This window comes from Bos javanicus, chromosome 26 (genome assembly GCF_032452875.1).
Source record: "Bos javanicus breed banteng chromosome 26, ARS-OSU_banteng_1.0, whole genome shotgun sequence".
NCBI lineage: Eukaryota > Metazoa > Chordata > Mammalia > Artiodactyla > Bovidae > Bos > Bos javanicus.
In genome coordinates this window covers 38,972,660-38,992,012 of record NC_083893.1, presented here as the reverse complement: position 1 = coordinate 38,992,012, position 19,353 = coordinate 38,972,660, and the positions used below count along the sequence as shown (strand labels likewise).

At 53.3% G+C, this 19,353-nt stretch overlaps 1 protein-coding gene across 1 annotated transcript in view; it reads right to left on the bottom strand.

Annotated features, from left to right (window-relative positions):
* Positions 1 to 19,353, bottom strand: part of GRK5 (G protein-coupled receptor kinase 5) — a 228,524-nt gene that overhangs the window by 9,613 nt on the left and 199,558 nt on the right. Inside the window, exons 5-11 of the mRNA XM_061403631.1 lie at positions 18,224 to 18,324; positions 16,473 to 16,565; positions 9,940 to 10,003; positions 8,875 to 9,015; positions 6,975 to 7,165; positions 4,449 to 4,486; positions 2,439 to 2,528 (exon numbers count right to left, since the gene is read on the bottom strand). Coding sequence (XP_061259615.1) covers positions 2,439 to 2,528; positions 4,449 to 4,486; positions 6,975 to 7,165; positions 8,875 to 9,015; positions 9,940 to 10,003; positions 16,473 to 16,565; positions 18,224 to 18,324 — 718 coding nt within the window. The remainder of the gene's footprint in view (positions 1 to 2,438; positions 2,529 to 4,448; positions 4,487 to 6,974; positions 7,166 to 8,874; positions 9,016 to 9,939; positions 10,004 to 16,472; positions 16,566 to 18,223; positions 18,325 to 19,353) is intronic.

The window sequence follows — 19,353 nt, the reverse complement described above, 5'->3', positions numbered from 1 at the left end:
GCTGTGCCTGATAACAGGTAGGATGCCTGGCATACGGTAGGTGTTGCACACATATTCGTTTCAATGAATGAAAGTGTGTCCACCCAAAGTAAAGATGATTTTAAATGTATCTGGAATTCCAGCAGCGTCTCACTGCGACTTCCCTAACACTTTGATTAAATGGATTATAGATTCACCAGAGAAGTGCAAGAGAAGATAGGCAGGCCGCATACATCCAGGAAGGCAAATGTATCCACATGGGTGTGGACACTGTGCACGAGAAGATGACACAGATGCCCAAGCAGGCACAGAGTGCACACATGGATTTATCCATCCATCCATCACCCATCCATCCATCACCCATCCCTCCACCCATCATCCATCTACCCATCATCCATCCACCCATCATCCATCCATCCATCCATCACCCATCCATCCACCCATCATCCATCGATCACCCATCCATCCACCCATCATCCATCCATCCATCCATCCATCACCCATCCATCCACCCATCATCCATCCATCACCCATCCATCCACCCATCATCCATCCATCCATCATCCATCCATCACCCATCCATCCACCCATCATCCATCCATCCATCCATCCATCACCCATCCATCCACCCATCATCCATCCATCACCCATCCATCCACCCATCATCCATCCATCCATCATCCATCCATCCATCATCCATCCATCACCCATCCATCCACCCATCATCCATCCATCCATCCATCACCCATCCATCCACCCATCATCCATCCATCACCCATCCATCCACCCATCATCCATCCATCCATCATCCATCCATCCATCATCCATCCATCCATCACCCATCCATCCACCCATCATCCATCCCTCCATCCATCATCCATCCATCACCCATCCATCTATCCATCATCCATCCATCCATCCATCACCCATCCATCATCTATCTACCCACCATCCATCCATCCATCAATCATCTATCCATCCATTATCCATCGATCACCCATCCATACCATCCATCCATCATCTATCCACCCATCATCCATCCATCCATCATCCATCCATCACCCATCCATCATCTATCCACCCACCATCCATCCATCCATCAATCATCTATCCATCCATTATCCATCTATCACCCATCCATACCATCCATCCATCATCCACCCACCCATCATCCATCCATCCATCATCCACCCACCCATCCATCCATCCATCACCCATCCATCTATCCATCATCCATCCATCCATCATCTATCCATCCATCATCTATCCATCATCTATCCACCCATCATCCATCCATCATCTATCCACCCATCATCCATCCATCCATCATCCATCTATCCATCATCTATCTACCCATCATCCATCCATCACTCATCCACCCCATCCATCCATCATCTATCCACCCATCATCCATCCGTCCATCACCCATCCACCCATCATCCATCCATCATCCATCCATCACCCATCCATCACATCCATCATCCATCCACCCATCATCCATATACTCATCACCCATCCATCCATCATCCATCCATCTATCATCTATCCACCCATCATCCATCCATCCATCCATCAATCATCCATCCATCTATCATCTATCTATCCATCCATCACCCATCCATCTATCCATCATCTATCCATCCATCATCCATCCATCTATCATCTATCCGTCCATTTATTAACCCAGTCATCCATCATCCATCAATTATCTATCACCTATTAATCATCTATTCATCTGCCCATCCATCAGCATTCACATAGGTATACATACCTCCGACATACACATAGACACATACCCCATGGGTCCCCCAATATCATGTAATCTGAAAAGGACCCTCTGACACCAGAGTCCAGAGCGTGTGCTGCTGGCATGAGCCCAGAAGAGGACAACAGTGTCCCCATCCCTTGGAGCTTTCTCGAGGCCCCTGTCTCCTGGGGTGAGCGGGTGGATGTGTTTGAGGTGTATGGGAAGATGCCCAGGGAATATCCGTATTTGGAAGGCAGACCCCGGGGGACCAGTGTAGCTCCAGGGCAGCGGTCTCTGAGAAGGCTCAGGGGACACAGGGCAGGAGCCACGGCTGGCCCCTCCTTGGAACGGGCTCTGTGACACAGTAGGTGGTGTGCTCCTCTCCTTTCTGGGCCCTTCCTAGTGACCTCCCCGCTCTCGAGGTCACTCTGAAAGGCTGTCTGCCAGTTCACCAGACCCTACTACACCCACACCCCAGGCAACTCTGTGTGTCAGCTCTGAAACTGCCCTGGGAGGGGTGTGGCTTTGAGACACAAGTGGGGCTGGGGGTGGGGGCTGCAGAACTCAGTGTAGTCAAGACACCCTGGGGCCCCAACACTTCCCTGACCCTGGCTACAACTTCCCGCCTCCCACATGACTACTTCTGCAAGTTGCGCAAAGAGGCCAGTGGCTTCGAGGGCCCAGCTCAGGGAGGAGCCATGCCTACACTCACCCATGTAGCCAACGGTGCCCACTCGGCCGCGGATCAGGTCTCCCTCGGGGATCTTCACGGCCAGGCCCAGGTCCGAAATCCTAATGTGGCCTGATGGGGGACAGCAGAGTCAGCGGGTCCCTGGGGTGGTCTTGCAGACATCTGATCCACCCTGGGCAGGGCCCTAGACTTGCCATGGGGCCCTCGCCTTTCATTTGTACCAAGAAGAGTGGCACCCAGTTGGCCATGCAGGGTGATTGTGAACCATCGCGAGAGTCAGGTGTCAGAGGTCAGGGGTAAATTATTACTTTTAGGGAGAAAAACATAAAGATGTAACAGGACCCCTGGATTCAGCTGGATGATGGCAGAACAGCCTCATAAAATGCCCTAAGGGGCTTCTTGTAAGGCTAACATCACAAAGTTTAAGATGCCTTGGCTCGATTCTGGGATTGATTCATGGGAAAATGTGAGATTCTCCGGACATTTTGCAACAATTTGCTTAAGGGGAAAAATCACAAAGCAACTTGGGAAGCAACTCCCTGTTCTGCCTTGTTGGTCTTTGGGGTTGTTTGTTTGTTTCCCTTTGGAGAACCTGCCGTCCAGACCAGCAGAGACTGGGAGGTGGCAATGGGGCTCCTGGGCCAGAACTGACCCCCAAAAGGCAGAGACAAACCCGTGCTGAGAGCGCACCTTGGCACTGTCTCTTCCAGCGGCCAACCCGGCAGGGTCATGGCCTCATCTGACCCTGCAGGAAGGAACAATGACCCACTCCACAGCCTGGATCTCAACAAGGCCTAAAGCAGGGAGCCCCCCCCAAGAGGCTGGAGCTGAGTGGAGCCTGCTGGCTCAGTGGCCCCCAACGAAGGCAGGAATGGTGTGAGGGGAGAGAGCATGCAGATTCCAGCTATTGGGTGACAGGTTGGTGGTAGGCACGGTTCTGAGACCAGCAGGGAACAAGAACCCTTGGGGGCTCTGGGTGCATACACAGAGGGGCAGTGGGCCCTGAGCCCTCTGCCTGACAGCATCACACTCAAACCTCTTCTCCAGGTCTTCTCCCTCCCCTTCCCTCCCCTTGGCCTGGGATTTGCTGGCAGGGAGACCTAGTTTCAGGTCTCCACTCCCCACTGATATTTGTGGGGGGAGAGTAGGCTCCTCTGAGCCTCAATCTTATCATCTGTAAAATGGGCACAGGGTCAGCTGGCCCTGCTCCCTCTGTAAAGACAGGGCAATTTAGTTGAAGATGCGACAACCCTTTCCCAGGTGTGATAGTCTAAATAGTCGCGAGGGGCTCCTGTGGTGGCTCTTTGTTATCCATGTGTGTGTGCACAAACACATACGAAAATAACAATGATGACAGATAAGTAAGAACACCTAACATAGAGCTGGCTTCCCTGGTGGCTCAGATGGTAAAGAGTCCAGCTGCAATGTAGGAGACCCGAGTTCAATCCCTGGGCCAGGAAGATCCCTTGGAGGAGGAAATGGCAGCCCACTCCAGTATTCTTGCCTGGAGAATCCCACGGACAGAGGTGGTTGGTGGGCTAGTCCGTGGGGTCGCAAAGTCGACAGGACTGAGCGACTAAGCATGCACGCACGCACGCACAGTTGGTAAAACAACTTATCAAGGTATCTTGTCAGAACCTCAGCACCAGCCTCCACCATCTGAAGAAGGCAGGGCAAGGCCCACTGTTTCCATTTCACAGACTAGAAAGATGGGGTGAGGGAAGTTGTGTGAGAGTTAGATGTTTGCCCAGTCTCTGGAACCCTCCACTCCTCACTCAGTGCTGGTTCTCTCTTTCTCTTCCTGTCCCCCACCCTCCACTGCAACAATTTGCTTAAGGGGAAAAATCACAAGTCACACCCACTGAGCCACATCCTTCTTTGCCAAGTAGGAGCTTTGTCCACGCCCTCTGCCCTCCCCTGGACCCAGGGTCAGCATCTTTGAGTCTCTGTTGGAAGCCTCCTGCTCCCTTTGGGTTGTGACGCTCAGCTACAGAGCAGGAAAAGGATCCCCGGGGCCGCTGCCTGACTTACCGTAATCGTCTAACAGGATATTTTCAGGTTTCAAATCTCTGAAAGGGAAAGACCACCAGCATGTGAGTGTGAGTGTTCTGGGTGGCAAGGGCACACCAGCATCTGTCGTGGACCCCCTTGAGCTACTCAGGCCTGAGTATTCCCTCCCCAACTCTGGGCTCAGGAGGTCTGGTCTCTCTCTGGGTCAAGACCATCTTGGGCTCACTTCTCTCCCTCCGGTATTAATTTAAAACAAGTGCTGCTGTCTGCCATAGGTATCCTCTCGACTCTGGAGGGTGGCTGAAAAGGAGTTAGGCAAAGGTTAGTCCATCACTGAGCACCCCTGGGGCTGGGAGGTGACAGACCTCCTCCAGGGATGGGAAGACCTCGAGGTCTCCGGATGCCCTGAAGGCAAGAGCCAGGCCTGGGAATGAAGGGAGAGAAGTTATTGAGGACAAAACCGCAGCTGTAGAATTGGGTCAGAGAATAGTAAGGGAGAGAATGGTAACCTCCAGGACAAAGACCCACTTTGGGATGGGGCCCCCGGGAAGCCTGGCACTTCCCCCAGCTCCAGCTGAGCCACAGCCTGGGAGAAAGCATAGCCACCAGGCGCAGCTGTAGATGCAGCCACCACCTCCTGTCTCCAAGGTCTCTCTTCTCTTTACAAGACATGGTCATGCTCATGAGAAAGAGAACCTTTCCACTGTAAGGGGGAGAGGCAGCAGAGTGTCTGGTTTTATTAATAAAAGCTCTTCTCTGTGAATTGAAGAATAACCAACAGGACAGGGTGTGTAATGCGGGTAAGCCATTGTGCGGATGCCACACATGGCATCTGGACTGAGGATTTGGTTCTCAACCAACTGGCTTTGTTCACTAAACTGAGGGCAGCTGTCCTCATGGGGAGAGGTTCATGTGCCCAATCCAGTGATGCAAGCTCACAGAGTGATAATTGGGGTCTGTATGTGGTTACTTATTACAACATACTTTTGTTGCCATTGTTATTAATTTCCATGCTTTTGATGTGCTAACCCTTCCAAATAAGGGCAGGAGACCTCATTTCAATTAATCAGCCACCACCGACCACCAGGTTGGAAAGACAGCTGGCTAGTGGGCACAGAACCCACACCCACAGAGAGGCTATAGCAAGGGGTCGGGCCAGGGAGGCACCGTGGTTCTCTTCCTCCCTAGTATTAATAGAAAGGCTAGAACTTGGAGGGATGCCTTTTTTTCTTTTTCTTTTTTAAGAGAAAAACAATCAAGTAGAGGATTCTTTTTTCAACCCTTAGGGAAATTTTTCTGACTCTCTTCTCACTTGAATGAAAACAAAACAAAAGCATAAATTGGGAGATGTGGGAGGCGGGGGGAGGGCATGTCATCAAGACCATTCCTCCTTATTTTCAAAACCTTGGGCTCCCAAGATATTCTTAACCAACAGCCCTGTGACAAAAGTCTTCAAACTGGGGTGTGTGTGCCCAGTGTGGGTGGGGGATGAGAGAGTCACCCATGTGCTGGGACTTCAAGAATATGCATTTCTAGATCCTTAGCATCATAGTGCCTTGTCCTGGCATCTTACAGGATCTCCCCTCCCACCTGTCCTTTCTCAATAGCTCTTCTCCCAACTGACAGAAGAAAAGCAGGTTCCTCCCTACTCCTGCATATTGCTATGGTGCCCAGATCCATAGGGTGAAACCTCCAGGGTCCCAATTTGAAGTGGGACCTACTCATCATAATATCAGGGCAATTCAACAGAAGAAATTACTTTAACATTTAGAGCCTTATGGTCAGTGAGAATTTTTTAAAAATCTTATCTACATCCATATATTTCAGAGTGGAATGCTGATCATGGACTTTTATGCAAAAAGTAAATTACAGTAAAATAACAGTCTCTGGAGGCCGAAGGAAGTAGAGAATGATAGAAAATTTCTTACCATTAAAGAGTTTTCATGCATTTTTTCTAGTTACATGATGGTGGAGGTCAATTTGCTACAGCAATTAGATTCCACTGGATATCTTTAGATATGTGATGTCACTTGAGTTCAGTTTAAAAACATCAGTAATACTAGCCACTATTTTAACATATGATGGACTATTTTAGGTGTCTACTTAGAACATAGGAGGGCACAGAGATTTTCAAAATTCTTGGAGGAAGCCTGCGAGAAGAGTCTGAAGGCCACTGGTCACAGAATCTGGACACCTGGTCCTGGGGTGGGAGAGACCGGGGTCCATTCTGATGCCTGCTTCAGTGGGGATCCTACAGAAGTCCTGCAAGGGTTGGTTCTGGATCAGACCACCAGGCTCCACTCACTGAGCTTCCTGGGTACTGGGTGGGAAGGGACCAGTGGCCCAACCTCATCGACTCTGAGGGAACACCTGGCCCCCACCAAGCGATCCCCCTCCCTTTCTCGGTTCCAGGGTGGGAGTCTGTCTGACTCAAGGGCGATGACCCGGCCTCAACTCGAGGGCAAGGCTGAGTGACCAATTCAGAGCATGGAAGGGTTGGCCTCACTCACTCAGGTTCAGATGGGGGACCTGGGGTTGCCTGCTCACCTGTAGACAATGTTCTCATGGTGGAGGTCCTCCAGGCCGCACAGGATCTCTGCTGCGTAGAACAGGGCGCGCTCCTCCTCGAAGCCGGGGTTCCCCATGTTGTAAATGTGGAACTTCAGGTCCCCGCCGTTCATGATGGTCAGGACCAAACACAGGGCATCCTTGGTCTCGTAGGCGTAGGCCAGGTTGACCTGGGAGCACATGACAGCCATGCACTGGGGTTCCAGGGACCCCCACATCTGCTCCTCTTCCTCAGGGGTCCTTGAAGCTGGGTGGGAGGACTAGCGTGGGGAGCTGCAGCCGCTTCACACCACCCCCTGAGCCCCATTGCTGCCCCTCCATCCAATTCGGCAGTTCCAGGCAAGGAAGCAGAATCAGAAGGGGCAGCTGGCACATTTCATGGGTCCCGACAGGACGGTGTCTGTTGCTTTTAAGTCACAAAAGCATGTGCGTGCATCAGGTGGTTAGAACTTCTGTCCCCTTTGGGCATCCCCTTACAAAACCCACCAGTTCTGGGGAATGCAGGCAGCCTGGGTGGATGGTGCTGCTTGCCATCAGGCACAACTGGTGGGGGTGTAACTGGGAGAAATGCACATGTTCTCTGACAGAGTGATTCCTCCACCAGGAATCCATCTCCTGGACATCCCCACAGAAATACGCCAAAGGGATGTTGAAGGATGAACGGACCCGGGGCAGCCTTGTCTGTTGTGGTGCCTTCAAAACCAGACGTGATTTCTACTTGTGGCTGCACAGGTCACGGCCTCTCTCCTCTCTGTACACAGGAATGGTGCACAGCTTTAAAAAAGAGGCGCAGCTATCTGTCAGGTTATAGAAGATTTACAATTTAAGGGGAGCAATGCTTCAGGCTAAGATTTGTTGCAAGATCCCATTGGCTAAAAATAATAAAGCCTGTATATGTATCAAGTGAAGTGAAAAGTCTCTGTCATGTCTGACCTTTTGCAACCCCGTGGACTATATAGTCTGCCAGGCTCCTCTGTCCATGGGATTCTCCAGGCAAGAATAGTGGAATGGGCTGCCGTTTCCTTCTCCGGGGGAATCTTCTGAACCCAGGAATTGAACCCACATCTCCTGCATTGTGGGCAGACTTTTTACCGTCTGAGCCACCAGGGAAGCCCAACATGTTTGCAGTGGTTACTCAGAGAGGGAGGCTTCTATGTTTACTTGGCATCCTTCCGTGAGGTTTGACTTTTTACCCATATATATATTGTGTTTTATAATAACAAGTGGGGGAGACGCTGAGAGCTGGCCAAACACAGGTCCCCTTCCAGGTCCCCACTACCCCAGCGGGTGTGGAGGGGCATCCGTCTGCGGGAAGGTGGAGAAGGACGCCTCATCTGACAGGACTTCAGATGAGAGCCCTTTGCCGCTTCCAGCTACTCTGAGTTGGGGGTTGGTTTGTTACTGCAGGAGAGCCTCGTCTGGACGGAGTAACAGGCGCGTATAAACGAGATGGGCCTGACGCTTCGGGCTCCTATGATGAAACCAGCCTAAGGGGTTTGTGGAAACAAAGCTCCTTGGCTGGGCCCCTTTCTTCCACGGAGGTATCAACAGAAGCTCACACCTAGAGGGGAGCCAGCCAACTCCAGGGACAGGACACAGTCAGTCCCAACTGCCTTTAGAAGGATGGAGCGTTGGGCACTTCCGGTCACCTGGAGGGGGGCTCTGCTACACTTCCGGTCACCTGGAGGGGGGCTCTGCTACACTTCCGGTCACCTGGAGGGGGGCTCTGCTACACTTCCGGTCACCTGGAGGGGGGCTCTGCTACACTTCCGGTCACCTGGAAGGGGGGCTCTGCTACACTTCCGGTCACCTGGAGGGGGGCTCTGCTACACTTCCGGTCACCTGAAGGCGGGGCTGTCCCCCAGGCCCTGACACTCACCACAAACCGACTGTTGACCTTCTCCAGAATCTGCTTCTCATTCAGGGCCATGGACTCCCCTTTCCTCTTTTTGATCCTCTTCTTCTCCAAGCGTTTGCAGGCGTACATTTTACCCGTGGCCCGAACCTGGCAGGCACAGACCTGTGGGGGCAAAAGAGAAGACAAGCGCAAACGGCACATGAGACCAAGCCGTTCTGAGGCTCCTCCAGGCCAGGATGCGGTGTCTCCAGGGCTGGGAACCACAGCGGCCAGAGCCGGCCGAGCCCCGGCCTGTGGGTATACCAGCCTCGGGAGTGAGCAAGGCCTGGCCATGGACCCACTGCTCCCAGGGCCCTGCCGTCCAGATGACTTTGGTGCTATCTCAGGTGAACCCAAGCCCTTGGAGGTGGAGAAGCAGCCATCTGTACCAGTTTACATGGCTGGCCGAGGCTGAAAGAACCATTCCTGTCTCAGGGGCAACTAGATTTTCTCTGTCCCAAGCTTCCAACCAGATGCAGCTGCTAATAACTGGGGACTTTGAAGGACCAGCTGCTGGTAGGAGAGGCTTATTTGGGGAGGGGGGCAGTCATGGGAGACCCCTGGGAACTCTGACTGTATGATTTGGATGAATGAGATTCAGGGCATTTGGATCTGGTCTTAGTTCTGCCCTTATTCGGCTGTGTGACCTTGCCTGGGTTACCTAACCATTCTGAACGTCAGTTTTCCTCATCTCTAAAACGGGAATGACAAGGTTGGGGAAGATCAGGTTAAGCATAACAGTGCATATTAACAGCATGGCCGGGCCATACTTAGGCCCCTCATGTCCTCACTTCACCCTCCAAACACAATCAAGGACACACATTTCCTTCTGTAGACTTGAACCCATCCAGCCACCCTCCTTCCCTTCCTCAGACACCAGTGACCTTCCCAAGGCCCCAGCCTCACCCGCCTTCTCCACCAGGGGGCGCGTGACCCAGCCATTTGCTCAGAAGCCCTGCTTTGGACACTTTTCAGGCCAATCCGGAAGGGACAGTAAAGGTGACAAGAGTCCAGAAACTTTTCATGAATATGTGGATGTTCACTCACCTCCCCAAAGCCCCCTTTTCCTAGTACTCGGTACTGCCTGAAAGTGTTTTTGGTTACCGGTTGCCTGGAAGAAAAGCAAAAATCCAGCATGGGTCTTATAGCATTAAGATGCAGAATTAAGAAACAGACAAGGGAAGCATTGAGAGGAGCTGAGCGGGGCAAGACACACACCTCCAAACCCTGCCCTGGGGACCCTCAGGAACCACCGCTGCAGACGCGACCCTCAAGCACTGGCTCAGGGGCTGGGCGCCCTCGGCCCTGGACTGGAAGGAAAGAGCAGGAGGCTTGAAAAACGTGAGCAGAGGCTGCTTCACTGCACTTTCCCTGTGGTTCCCCTCTCTCTCCCAAATGCAAATTCTGCGGCTGCACTCAGAAGGAAGCTGTGTCCTCAGTGCAGGGAGAAGAGAGAGGGCCAGGAGTCAGGCTCGGTGTCCCATGGAGGCCAGGAAGGAAACCGCAGCCCTGCGTCCACACCTGCCTGGCGGAACAGCTTGCGCCTCCTGTCCCCAGGCGCCCGAGCTGTTCCTTCCTGCAGACGTGCCCTGGGAAGACGGGCCTCCTGGGAACAGAGAGGCTGCTGATCCCCACGACCAGTCTGGTTACTCTCTAAGGACCGAGGGCATTGGACTCCCCTGAACATCAGGACAGGAGAAGATCCTGTCTGCCAAAAGGTGTGTGTTTGTGTGTGTGTGTGTGTGTGTGTGTGTGTGTGTGCGCGTGCTCTGTCACTTCAGTTGTGTTCGACTCTTTGCGACCCTATGGACTGCACCCTGGGTAGGCTCCCCTGTCCATGGGATTTCCCAGGCAAGAACACTGAAATGGGTTGTCATTCCCTTCTCCAGGGGATCTTCCCGACCCTGGGGTTGAACCTGCATCTCTTATGTCTCCTTCTTTGGCAGGTGGGTTCTTTACCACTGCTGCTACTGCTACTGCTAAGTCACTTCAGTCGTGTCAGACTCTGTGTGACCCCATAGACGGCAGCCCACCAGGCTCCCCCATCCCTGGGATTCTCCAGGCAAGAACACTGGAGTGGGTTGCCATTTCCTTCTCCAGGGCATGAAAGTGAAAAGTGAAAGTGAAGTCACTCAGTCGTGTCCGACTCTTAGCGACCCCATGCACTGCAGCCCACCAGGCTCCTCCATCCATGGGATTTTCCAGGCAAGAGTACTGGAGTGGGGTGCCATTGCCTTCTCCATCTTTACCACTAGCACCACTGATATTTATGACTAATCACCTTATGTCTCTCGATTCCCCATTTTAACTAGCCAAAACCATTTATAATGTCTAATGAGACAAGCCTCCGATCATGGGGCAAAGGTGGGGCTCATGGAGTAAAGAAAGAAATGGCCACTTAGTTGCAGCAAAGGACTCCACCTTGTAGATAGCGTGTGTTTTTTCATTGCTGGCCTATTTGGCTAAGAAAACTCAGGTTTTTCCCCCTCTCTCTTTTTGGCTTTAATGAGGTGTAATTGACAAAGTACAACCTGATGTTTGGATATAGGTATACATTGTGACTCATTGGAAAAGACTCTGATGCTGGGAGGGATTGGGGCAGGAGGAGAAGGGGATGACAGAGGATGAGATGGCTGGATGGCATCACTGACTCGATGGACGTGAGTCTGAGTGAACTCCGGGAGTTGGTGAGGGACAGGGAGGCCTGGCGTGCTGCGATTCATGGGGTCGCAAAGAGTCGGACACGACTGAGCGACTGATCTGATCTGATACATTGTGAAATCATCATCCAGGCAAGCTAATTAACATCCTATCACCTCCCCAAATTAACATTCCCCCCTCCCTCCCTTCTTTCCTTCCTTTCTTCCAAGGACACTTAAGATCTACCCTCTTAGCAAATTTTCAGTAAATGATACAGCACTGTTAACTCTTGTCCCCTTGTTGTATGTGAGATCCTTAGAACTGACTCATCTTGCGTAACTTCAACCTTGTACCCTGGGCCAACATCTCCCATTTCTCCCATCCCCTCCCTGCCCCTGGTGACCACCGCTCTACTCTCTGCTTCTATGAGCCTATGTGGATTCCACATATAAGTGAGATCACGTAGTACTTGTTTTTCTGTGTCTGGTTTATTTCACTTAGCATAATGTCCTCCAGGTCCGTCCATGTTGTCATAAATGTCAGGACTCCCTTCTTTTTTTTTTTTTTTTTTAAGGCTGAGTAATACTCCATTGTAGAAACACGATCCTATTTTACTCTCACGGTCATTGCAGCATTACCCACAATAGTCAAGAGATGGAAACAACCTAAAAAGCCATCAATCGATTAATGGGTAAGAAGAAGCAGCTTTTACGATGTTAAAATCGGCTCTTGACTCTCAAGGACTATCTTTGAGCATCCCCAAATTCCACCCCAAGTTTCTTCCGCAGCGTAGGGATTGGTATGGGATTGGAATGGGCCAAAGAACTGGGTCAGCTCGAGAAAGACCAATCTCCAGTCACCCAGTGGCTCCTGAATGAAACTCCCATGGAAACGCTTCTCACTGCTGGGTCCTGAAGAGGATTTGGGTTTCAGTGGGAATCACAGCTTCGGCACCATGCTTTTCTCTTAGGCGCTGTTCTCCTGGACGCTCCCTGGCCTGTCTAGAATTCATGTGTGTGATTCACTGCCTCTTCCTAGTGTTTCTTTAGGAAGCAGGGTCCAGGCTGCCCCTCTGCTGGACTCCCCCTTGCTCTGCATCTTGCACACGAGCGGCCTGGCCTGGAGCAAGCCCGCCATGCGCCTGCATCCAACATGCGGCCCTGGGAAGCGTTTCCTCCAGCTGCCCTCGAAACCACATGAAGGCGTCCGGGCCAACAGTTTACGATACATGGAGAACAAACAGTCGGCCGACATTACCACAGAGCTCCTCTGCTGGGGGAAATGAGTGTAATACAATTTCCGAGGAATTTCTTGGTTAACCTTGGGAAGGGAAAAAAAATCCCTTTAATATTTCAACAGCACAGCACCAACAGGCCATGATCTTGTTAGCAAGAAAAAAGGCGGAGGGGAGCGGGGCTGCTGTCAGTCATTCAGGGCATTTCTAGGCCAGGGTCCTGCTTTGCTGGCTTCAACGGCTTCATGGCCTCAAAAGGGCATAACTCTTTTGAGGTCGACACACCGATTTTAAAAGTCCGTTTCTCTATTTCATGTGTTTGGTCCTGACAAGTAAAGTGAAAGCCAGGGGCCACAGCTAAAGGCTTCCTTTGGAACAGGATGCTGGATAAACTAAGGCTGAAGGACTTGAGCCAGGGACCTGGCTTCAGATTCCAGCCTTGCCAGGCATTGCTGTGTGACCCAGGGCTAACCCATCAACCTCTCCGAGCCTTGCATCTTCAGTAAAATGGAGACACTGAAAAGGTATCTGTATCTATATATATCTCCAAAGGTTCTCTGTAAGCCTCTTAGTGTCAGATGTCATCATTAGCACCCTAAGGATAAAGGACGTGGTGCCTTCCGAGGGTCTCTATGGTAACAGTCCCCATTGCTCGAAGCAGCTTGTTTACGGACACAGGTAATCCCGAGAATCGGCAGTCATTTGGCAGTTGGGCATGCTTAGGCTTTGAGAGGTGAAATGAGATGCCCACGGTCTCAGTTGGTAAGCAGTACAGTTGGAACTGGGGTCCAAACAGTCTGTTTCGGCGACCAGATTTGGTGTCCTGAGCCCACACCACCACCCCAGGAAGGTGGGCACAGTTCAGGGTTATGTGATACAGCCCAGGGCACTAAACTGTGGAGCAAGGTGGGGCAAGATGAATACCTCCCAACCAGACTGCGCCCCGCAAGGGTCAGCTGCTGCCTCCAAAACGTTAGACAGGTGTGGTGATGGCCGAGCCAAAGTGCTCAGTGATGATGCATGACGACGATGACATTCAGCCGTTCACCTCCCAAGGAGGCCGGCTTTGTTGAGCTGTGTGCTGTGCTCTCATCGCATTCTCACCACGCCCACAAGGCAGGCACTGCTATCATCCCCACGTCACAGGTGAGGAGGCCGAGGGGTGGAAAGGGGAGCGGCCCTCCCCTGGCTCCCCAGGAGGAGGCTGAGCTCAGACTCAGATCAGGCTGTGGGCTCTTGGTGGCCCTCGCATGGGTCCTGGAGCCATGACGTGCATGGGCAAGGTGGCCAGAGGCAGGCCACATGCCAACAGAGATGCCCGTCCATTGCTCCTCTGTCACCCCATCGGTCAGGGTGGAGACAAACGTCCCCCAGGATGTAGGGCGGGTGTATCCTCAGATCTCCCTGAAGAGGGCCGGGAGGGCAGCGAGTGCAGCTTTTCGGAGGTTCGTGTCCCCCAGGTGTGCGTCCTAGGCGTCTGCAGGGGACTCAGCACGGATCCAAAACACGTGCAGGAGCAGGAGGCTTTCTGACCTGCTTTCTCCTGGCTTTCTGACCACAGTGTATACGTACGGCAACGAGCACCAGACCTCCGGCACAGCAACCCTGGTGGTGGGAGGGGGAGCTCCCATCCTTGCCTACCAGCTCACCCCGTATGGCTTTATTTTTTATTTATTTGCTTCCCTGGTAGCTCAGACGGTAGAGAAATTGCCTGCAATGCAGGAGACCCGAGTTCGATCCATGGGTGGGGAAGATCCCCTGGAGAAGCGAATGGCAGCCCACTCCAGTATTCTTGCCTGGAGAATCCCATGGACGGGGGGCCTGGCGCACTACAGTCACGGGGTTGCAAAGAGCAGGACTAACAGTTAGCAAACTAACAGTTGATTTACAATGTTGGGTTTATTTAATTGTTTTTTATTTTTGGCCACACCCTGTGGCATGTGGGATCTCAGTTCTCTGATCAGGTTTCAAACCCACATCCCCTGTGTTGGAAGGCAGAGTCTTAACCACTGGACCACCAGGGAAGTCCCCACAGTATGTCTTTAATGCAAACATTGCCCTCACCTGCAAATCCGGGGATGCTGTAGTGGGCAGAGCACCACTCGGGGGTCCTGGGCCGGGGTCCCCCCTTGGCTGCACTACACCCTCTTGGGTGACCCAGCAAGCCACATACTCATGGCCTCTCCTTTCTCATCAGTCACACAGAGGCCACCTCTGCCTGACCAAGTGACTGCTGTGTGTGCAGGAGCTCTTTGAAGAGAATCAATTCAGCTCAGTTGTGTCCTCAGCATGCCAGGCTCCCCTGTCCATCACCAACACCTGGAGCTTGCTCAAACTCATGTCCATCGAGTCAGTGATGCCTGATGCCATCCAACCATCTCATCATCTGTTGTCCCCTTCTCCTCCCGCCCTCAATCTTTCCCAGCATCAGTGTCTTTCCCAATGAGTCAGTTCTTCACATCAAGTGGCCAAAGTATTAGAGTTTCAGCTTCAGCACCAGTCCTTCCAATAAATATTCAGGACTGATTTCCTTTAGGATGGACTGGTTGGATCTCCTTGCTGTCCAAGGGACTCTCAAGAGTCTTCTCCAACACCACAGTTCAAAAGCATAAGGTGGCAAATAAAAGACGTGAAAAGATGCTTGGTCTCACCCACGATTAGAGATGAAAGGTAAACAAGAAGGAAACCGGCTCTCACAGGCCAAGAACAGTGTGGCTGAAGCTGAGGCCAAGCAGACACCCGGGGCACGGGCAGGACCAGGAAGTGGGCAGCAGCTGGGGAGGGAGATCTAGCCGCCCCTCACAGCTGAAAACCCTGCCCCTGGAGTTCCTCTGCTAGGAATATCTATGATATATCTCTGAAAGTACATAAAGATGTATGGCCGGGGCCTTCGCTGGTGGTCCAGTGGCTAAGACTCTGAGCTCCCAGTGCAGGGGGGCCAGGTTTGCTCCCTGCTCAGTGAACTAGATCCCACAAGCTGCAGCTGAAGATCCTAAGGGCTGCAATTAAAACCCAGCACAGCCAAATAAATAAATTAATTAAAAAAAAAGATTAATATACAAAGTTATTCACTATTTAGGGAAGGTTGCACACAAAATTGAGATCAATCTCCAACGTCCATCAATAGGGGGTGGGTTACACGAGAAATGTGCACATCTATGTAAGACTATGTGGACGCATGCTAAGTCGCCTCTGACTCCATGCGACTGCATGGACTGTAGCCCCCCAGGCTCCTGTGTCCATGGGATTCTCCAGGCAAGAATACTGGAGGGGGTTGCCGTGCCCTCCTCCAGAGGATCTTCCCAACCTAGGGATCAAACCTGAGTCTCTTATGTCTTCTGCACTGGCAGGAGGGTTCTTACCTCTAGTGCCACCTGGGAAGTCCCAGTGTAAGAATATGGCAGCCCTTTAGGTTGGCAGAGCAAGATTTCCCAAAGACAGTGAACCAAAAAAATAAGCACAGAACGCTGAGTATATGTGTGAATGAGTGTGTGTGTGTTGTGTGCACAATAATAAGCATAGAGCATTTCTAGAATACTCAGGAAATGAACAGGAAGAGAACGGTTCATTTTATTTGAGCCATGGACCCAAGGGAAGTAACTGATTTCTATATAACTTGTCAAGGGAAAAACTCATATCCCCGCCCCACCGACACATACACTTGTACACACTCGTGTGTGAGGTGTGCCACCCCGGAAGCACTCACCTTTCCAACCACTTCCACTGGAGAAAGCGATCAAAATACATGCTGTCCAGGTACTCGTGGAAGGGTTCTCCCCTCAGGTAGTCGTGGACAGACCTAGCTCGGAGGGGACAAATGGATGAACGCTTCACCATCCTGACTGTGCTGCAGGTGGGCAGGGCCATAGCAGCAGGTCACTGCCCAGCCTCCTCCACCTCCAGAGTTTGGAAATGCAGACACACAGGGGCCTCCAACAGACACAGTGGGAGGGGAGCCAGGCCCCGGCCATTCTACAAAGCTTGTCTGAGACAGACTGACTGACTGACCCGCAGACGTGTAGTCAGTACTTGCCTTGGGCACCGCTTGGGCTCCGGGACACAATGCCTTGGCATTGTGAGGGGGACAGACCATGAATAAATAAATGACCCCAGGGGCATATTATCGTGAGTTAGCAGGAAGTGAGGCCCCTGAGGGGTCCAGGAGATCTCTCTGAAGAAGGGACAGGAGCTGAAATGAGAGCCCAGCACTGTTTAACTATGCACAAGGGAGGGATTGGGAGTTTGAGGCAGAGGGTGTCTTGGCAAGAGGCCGAGGGGCATGGGCTCTGGATTTGGTCAGGACCAGTGAAGCCCCATGCAGTAGAATTTACTGGGCACCTGCTGTGGGCCAGGTCCCAGGCCAGGCCCTGGAGGGTTCTGAACTTGGCTGCAGGCAGGGCCGGGCTTGGTTCCCTTTAAAAAGTGGCCACACTGACCAGTCAAACCCAGGCGCTTGGGACCTGGGGAAGTGGGGGACACTCAGAGTGAGAGAACCTTGGAGACTGTGTCCTGCCAGACTGAGAACAGGGGCCAGCGTGGGGGGCCAGGATGGCCACTCCCTCAAGGGCAGGGGGCAGCCCAGGGACCCCCACCCGCTGTCAGGGCCGACCCTCGGCCACCTGCAAGCCCGGATTCTGCCCACGGTGGTCTCTCCTCAGCACCTGCCACAGGGCTGGGCCTCAAGCTGACCCTCCCCGGAACACCCCAGTTCTTCCCACAGCGCATGGAGCGCCGGCACTGAGCCGTTAAAGCAGGTCTGCACTCTTGCTCTCAAGGTGTCCCTTGAGTGACACGCACGCAGCAGGTGCCCAATTAATGTCTGGGCTGCGAGCTCTGAACGAGGGTGCACCCACGCCTGCTGTGATCTTGGTGGGTAAGTCTGTGCCCCTGCCTGTCAGCTCACGGGGAGGGCGCGTGTGGGCACAGGAACAGGTGTGAGCCCAGTGCCTACATGTAGCTTTGCGGCACATCCGTGCGAGATGATGGAGCCTAACTGATGCTCGGCGGGCGCCACGCCCACTGACGTGCCTCACGTCGCACTGCAGCCTGTGATGAGCTGGTGGGATGTGGCCGGGGGCAGCCTGTAGCCCCACTCCGTCGGCAGTGCGGGTGGGTGGCAGCGGTAGGGGGGTGGGGTGGGCAGGAAGGGTTTCCAAACCAGCCAGACCCGGGCAGAGCTTTACACATGCCTCTGTCTCAGCGGCTGGGGAGCCAGTTGGTTTCAACATCATCTGAAGCACATGTTTTCTCTGCACTTGGCACCCTAGGCTCTTTTCCCTTCATACACAGGCTGCTGGGGGGCACTGAAGACCTGCCCCCGGGTGCCCAGTGCTCCGGGGGAGGGACACGAGAGGCAGCTCCCTTTCCAGGTGACCGGGTGGAAACCCACAAGGAGGCTGAGGGTCCTGACCCCCGGACAGGGAAAGAGGAGGGGAGGCCAGGGCCCGGGGCACTTACTGCACGCAGGCCGAGAAGAGTTCTTTGCAGGGTTTCTGAAGGAGCTTCTCCTCCGTCTGGGAGACCAGGTCCCGTCCAACTTGGGTGATGAAAACTGGGGACTGGAGGCAGGAAGAGAAGAGCAGGCATCAGTGGGGCAGGGGGCAGGGGGCCGGGCTGCCACGGGGCCCCACCCGCCTGCACCTGGTCCCGGCTGCCTCCCCGCATGGTGGTGGGTGGTGTGGGGAGGTGGCGGTGATGAAAGGTGGTGACCCAACTGGCCTGGACTTCAGGTCAGATTCCTGTTCTGCCGCTGACAGTGTGGCGACCCCGTAAGGCCACCCTACTCCTCGGAGCCCCACCGTTCTCCTCTGCGAACACAGATCATGACAGCCTGTGTCGGGGCTGTGGCCGGAGCCGAGGGCAGGGTGTGAGCACTCACATTGAAGGGACCCCCTGAGAGCTGCCCCTACCCCTTAGCCACAGGGGGGCAGTGTCCTTGGAGGGTGGGCGTCAGGGCGTCTAGAGCAGGCGACAGGGCGTGGAGAGGCGGCCCTGCGCCGGGGGGAGCAGCAGAAGGTGGCGACTCGGGCCTGGCTCGGGCTTGCCAGAGCTACATCCCATGCCCACATGGCTGCTGGACCTGTGAGCCTTGCTCCAGACACGGCCTCGCTGTCGGAAGCTGGTCAGAAATAACCGTTTCTCCTGGAACCAGTGAATGAAGCCATGTGAGTTGGATGCTACAATGATGCTCATTTCACAGATGAGGAAACCACAGGCTCGGAAAGGTTAAGACCTTTGCCCAAGGTCACCAGCAAGCGGCAGAGATGGGATTTATACCAGGCTAGGTGGGTCTAGAGTGAAGCTGGTTGGAAGTGGTGGGGTGTCTGAACCACCTGTGTGGGCTCCCCTCTTTCACCGCCATCTCCCAGGAGGCCCCTGAGATGTGACCTTAGCTGTGGGCTGACCTGGAACTTATACAGAAGATGCTACCGCTCAGGGTGGTGACCCACTGGTCTCGGTGGTGGTGGGGTGCTACTGCAGAGGGTTGGGGGTCATCTGGGAAAGCTTCTGAGGAGAGGGTCACAGGCAAAGCAGAATGTGGCCTCAGACCTCCCACCCCTCCTGGGCCCTCCCGCCTGGGCCCTCCC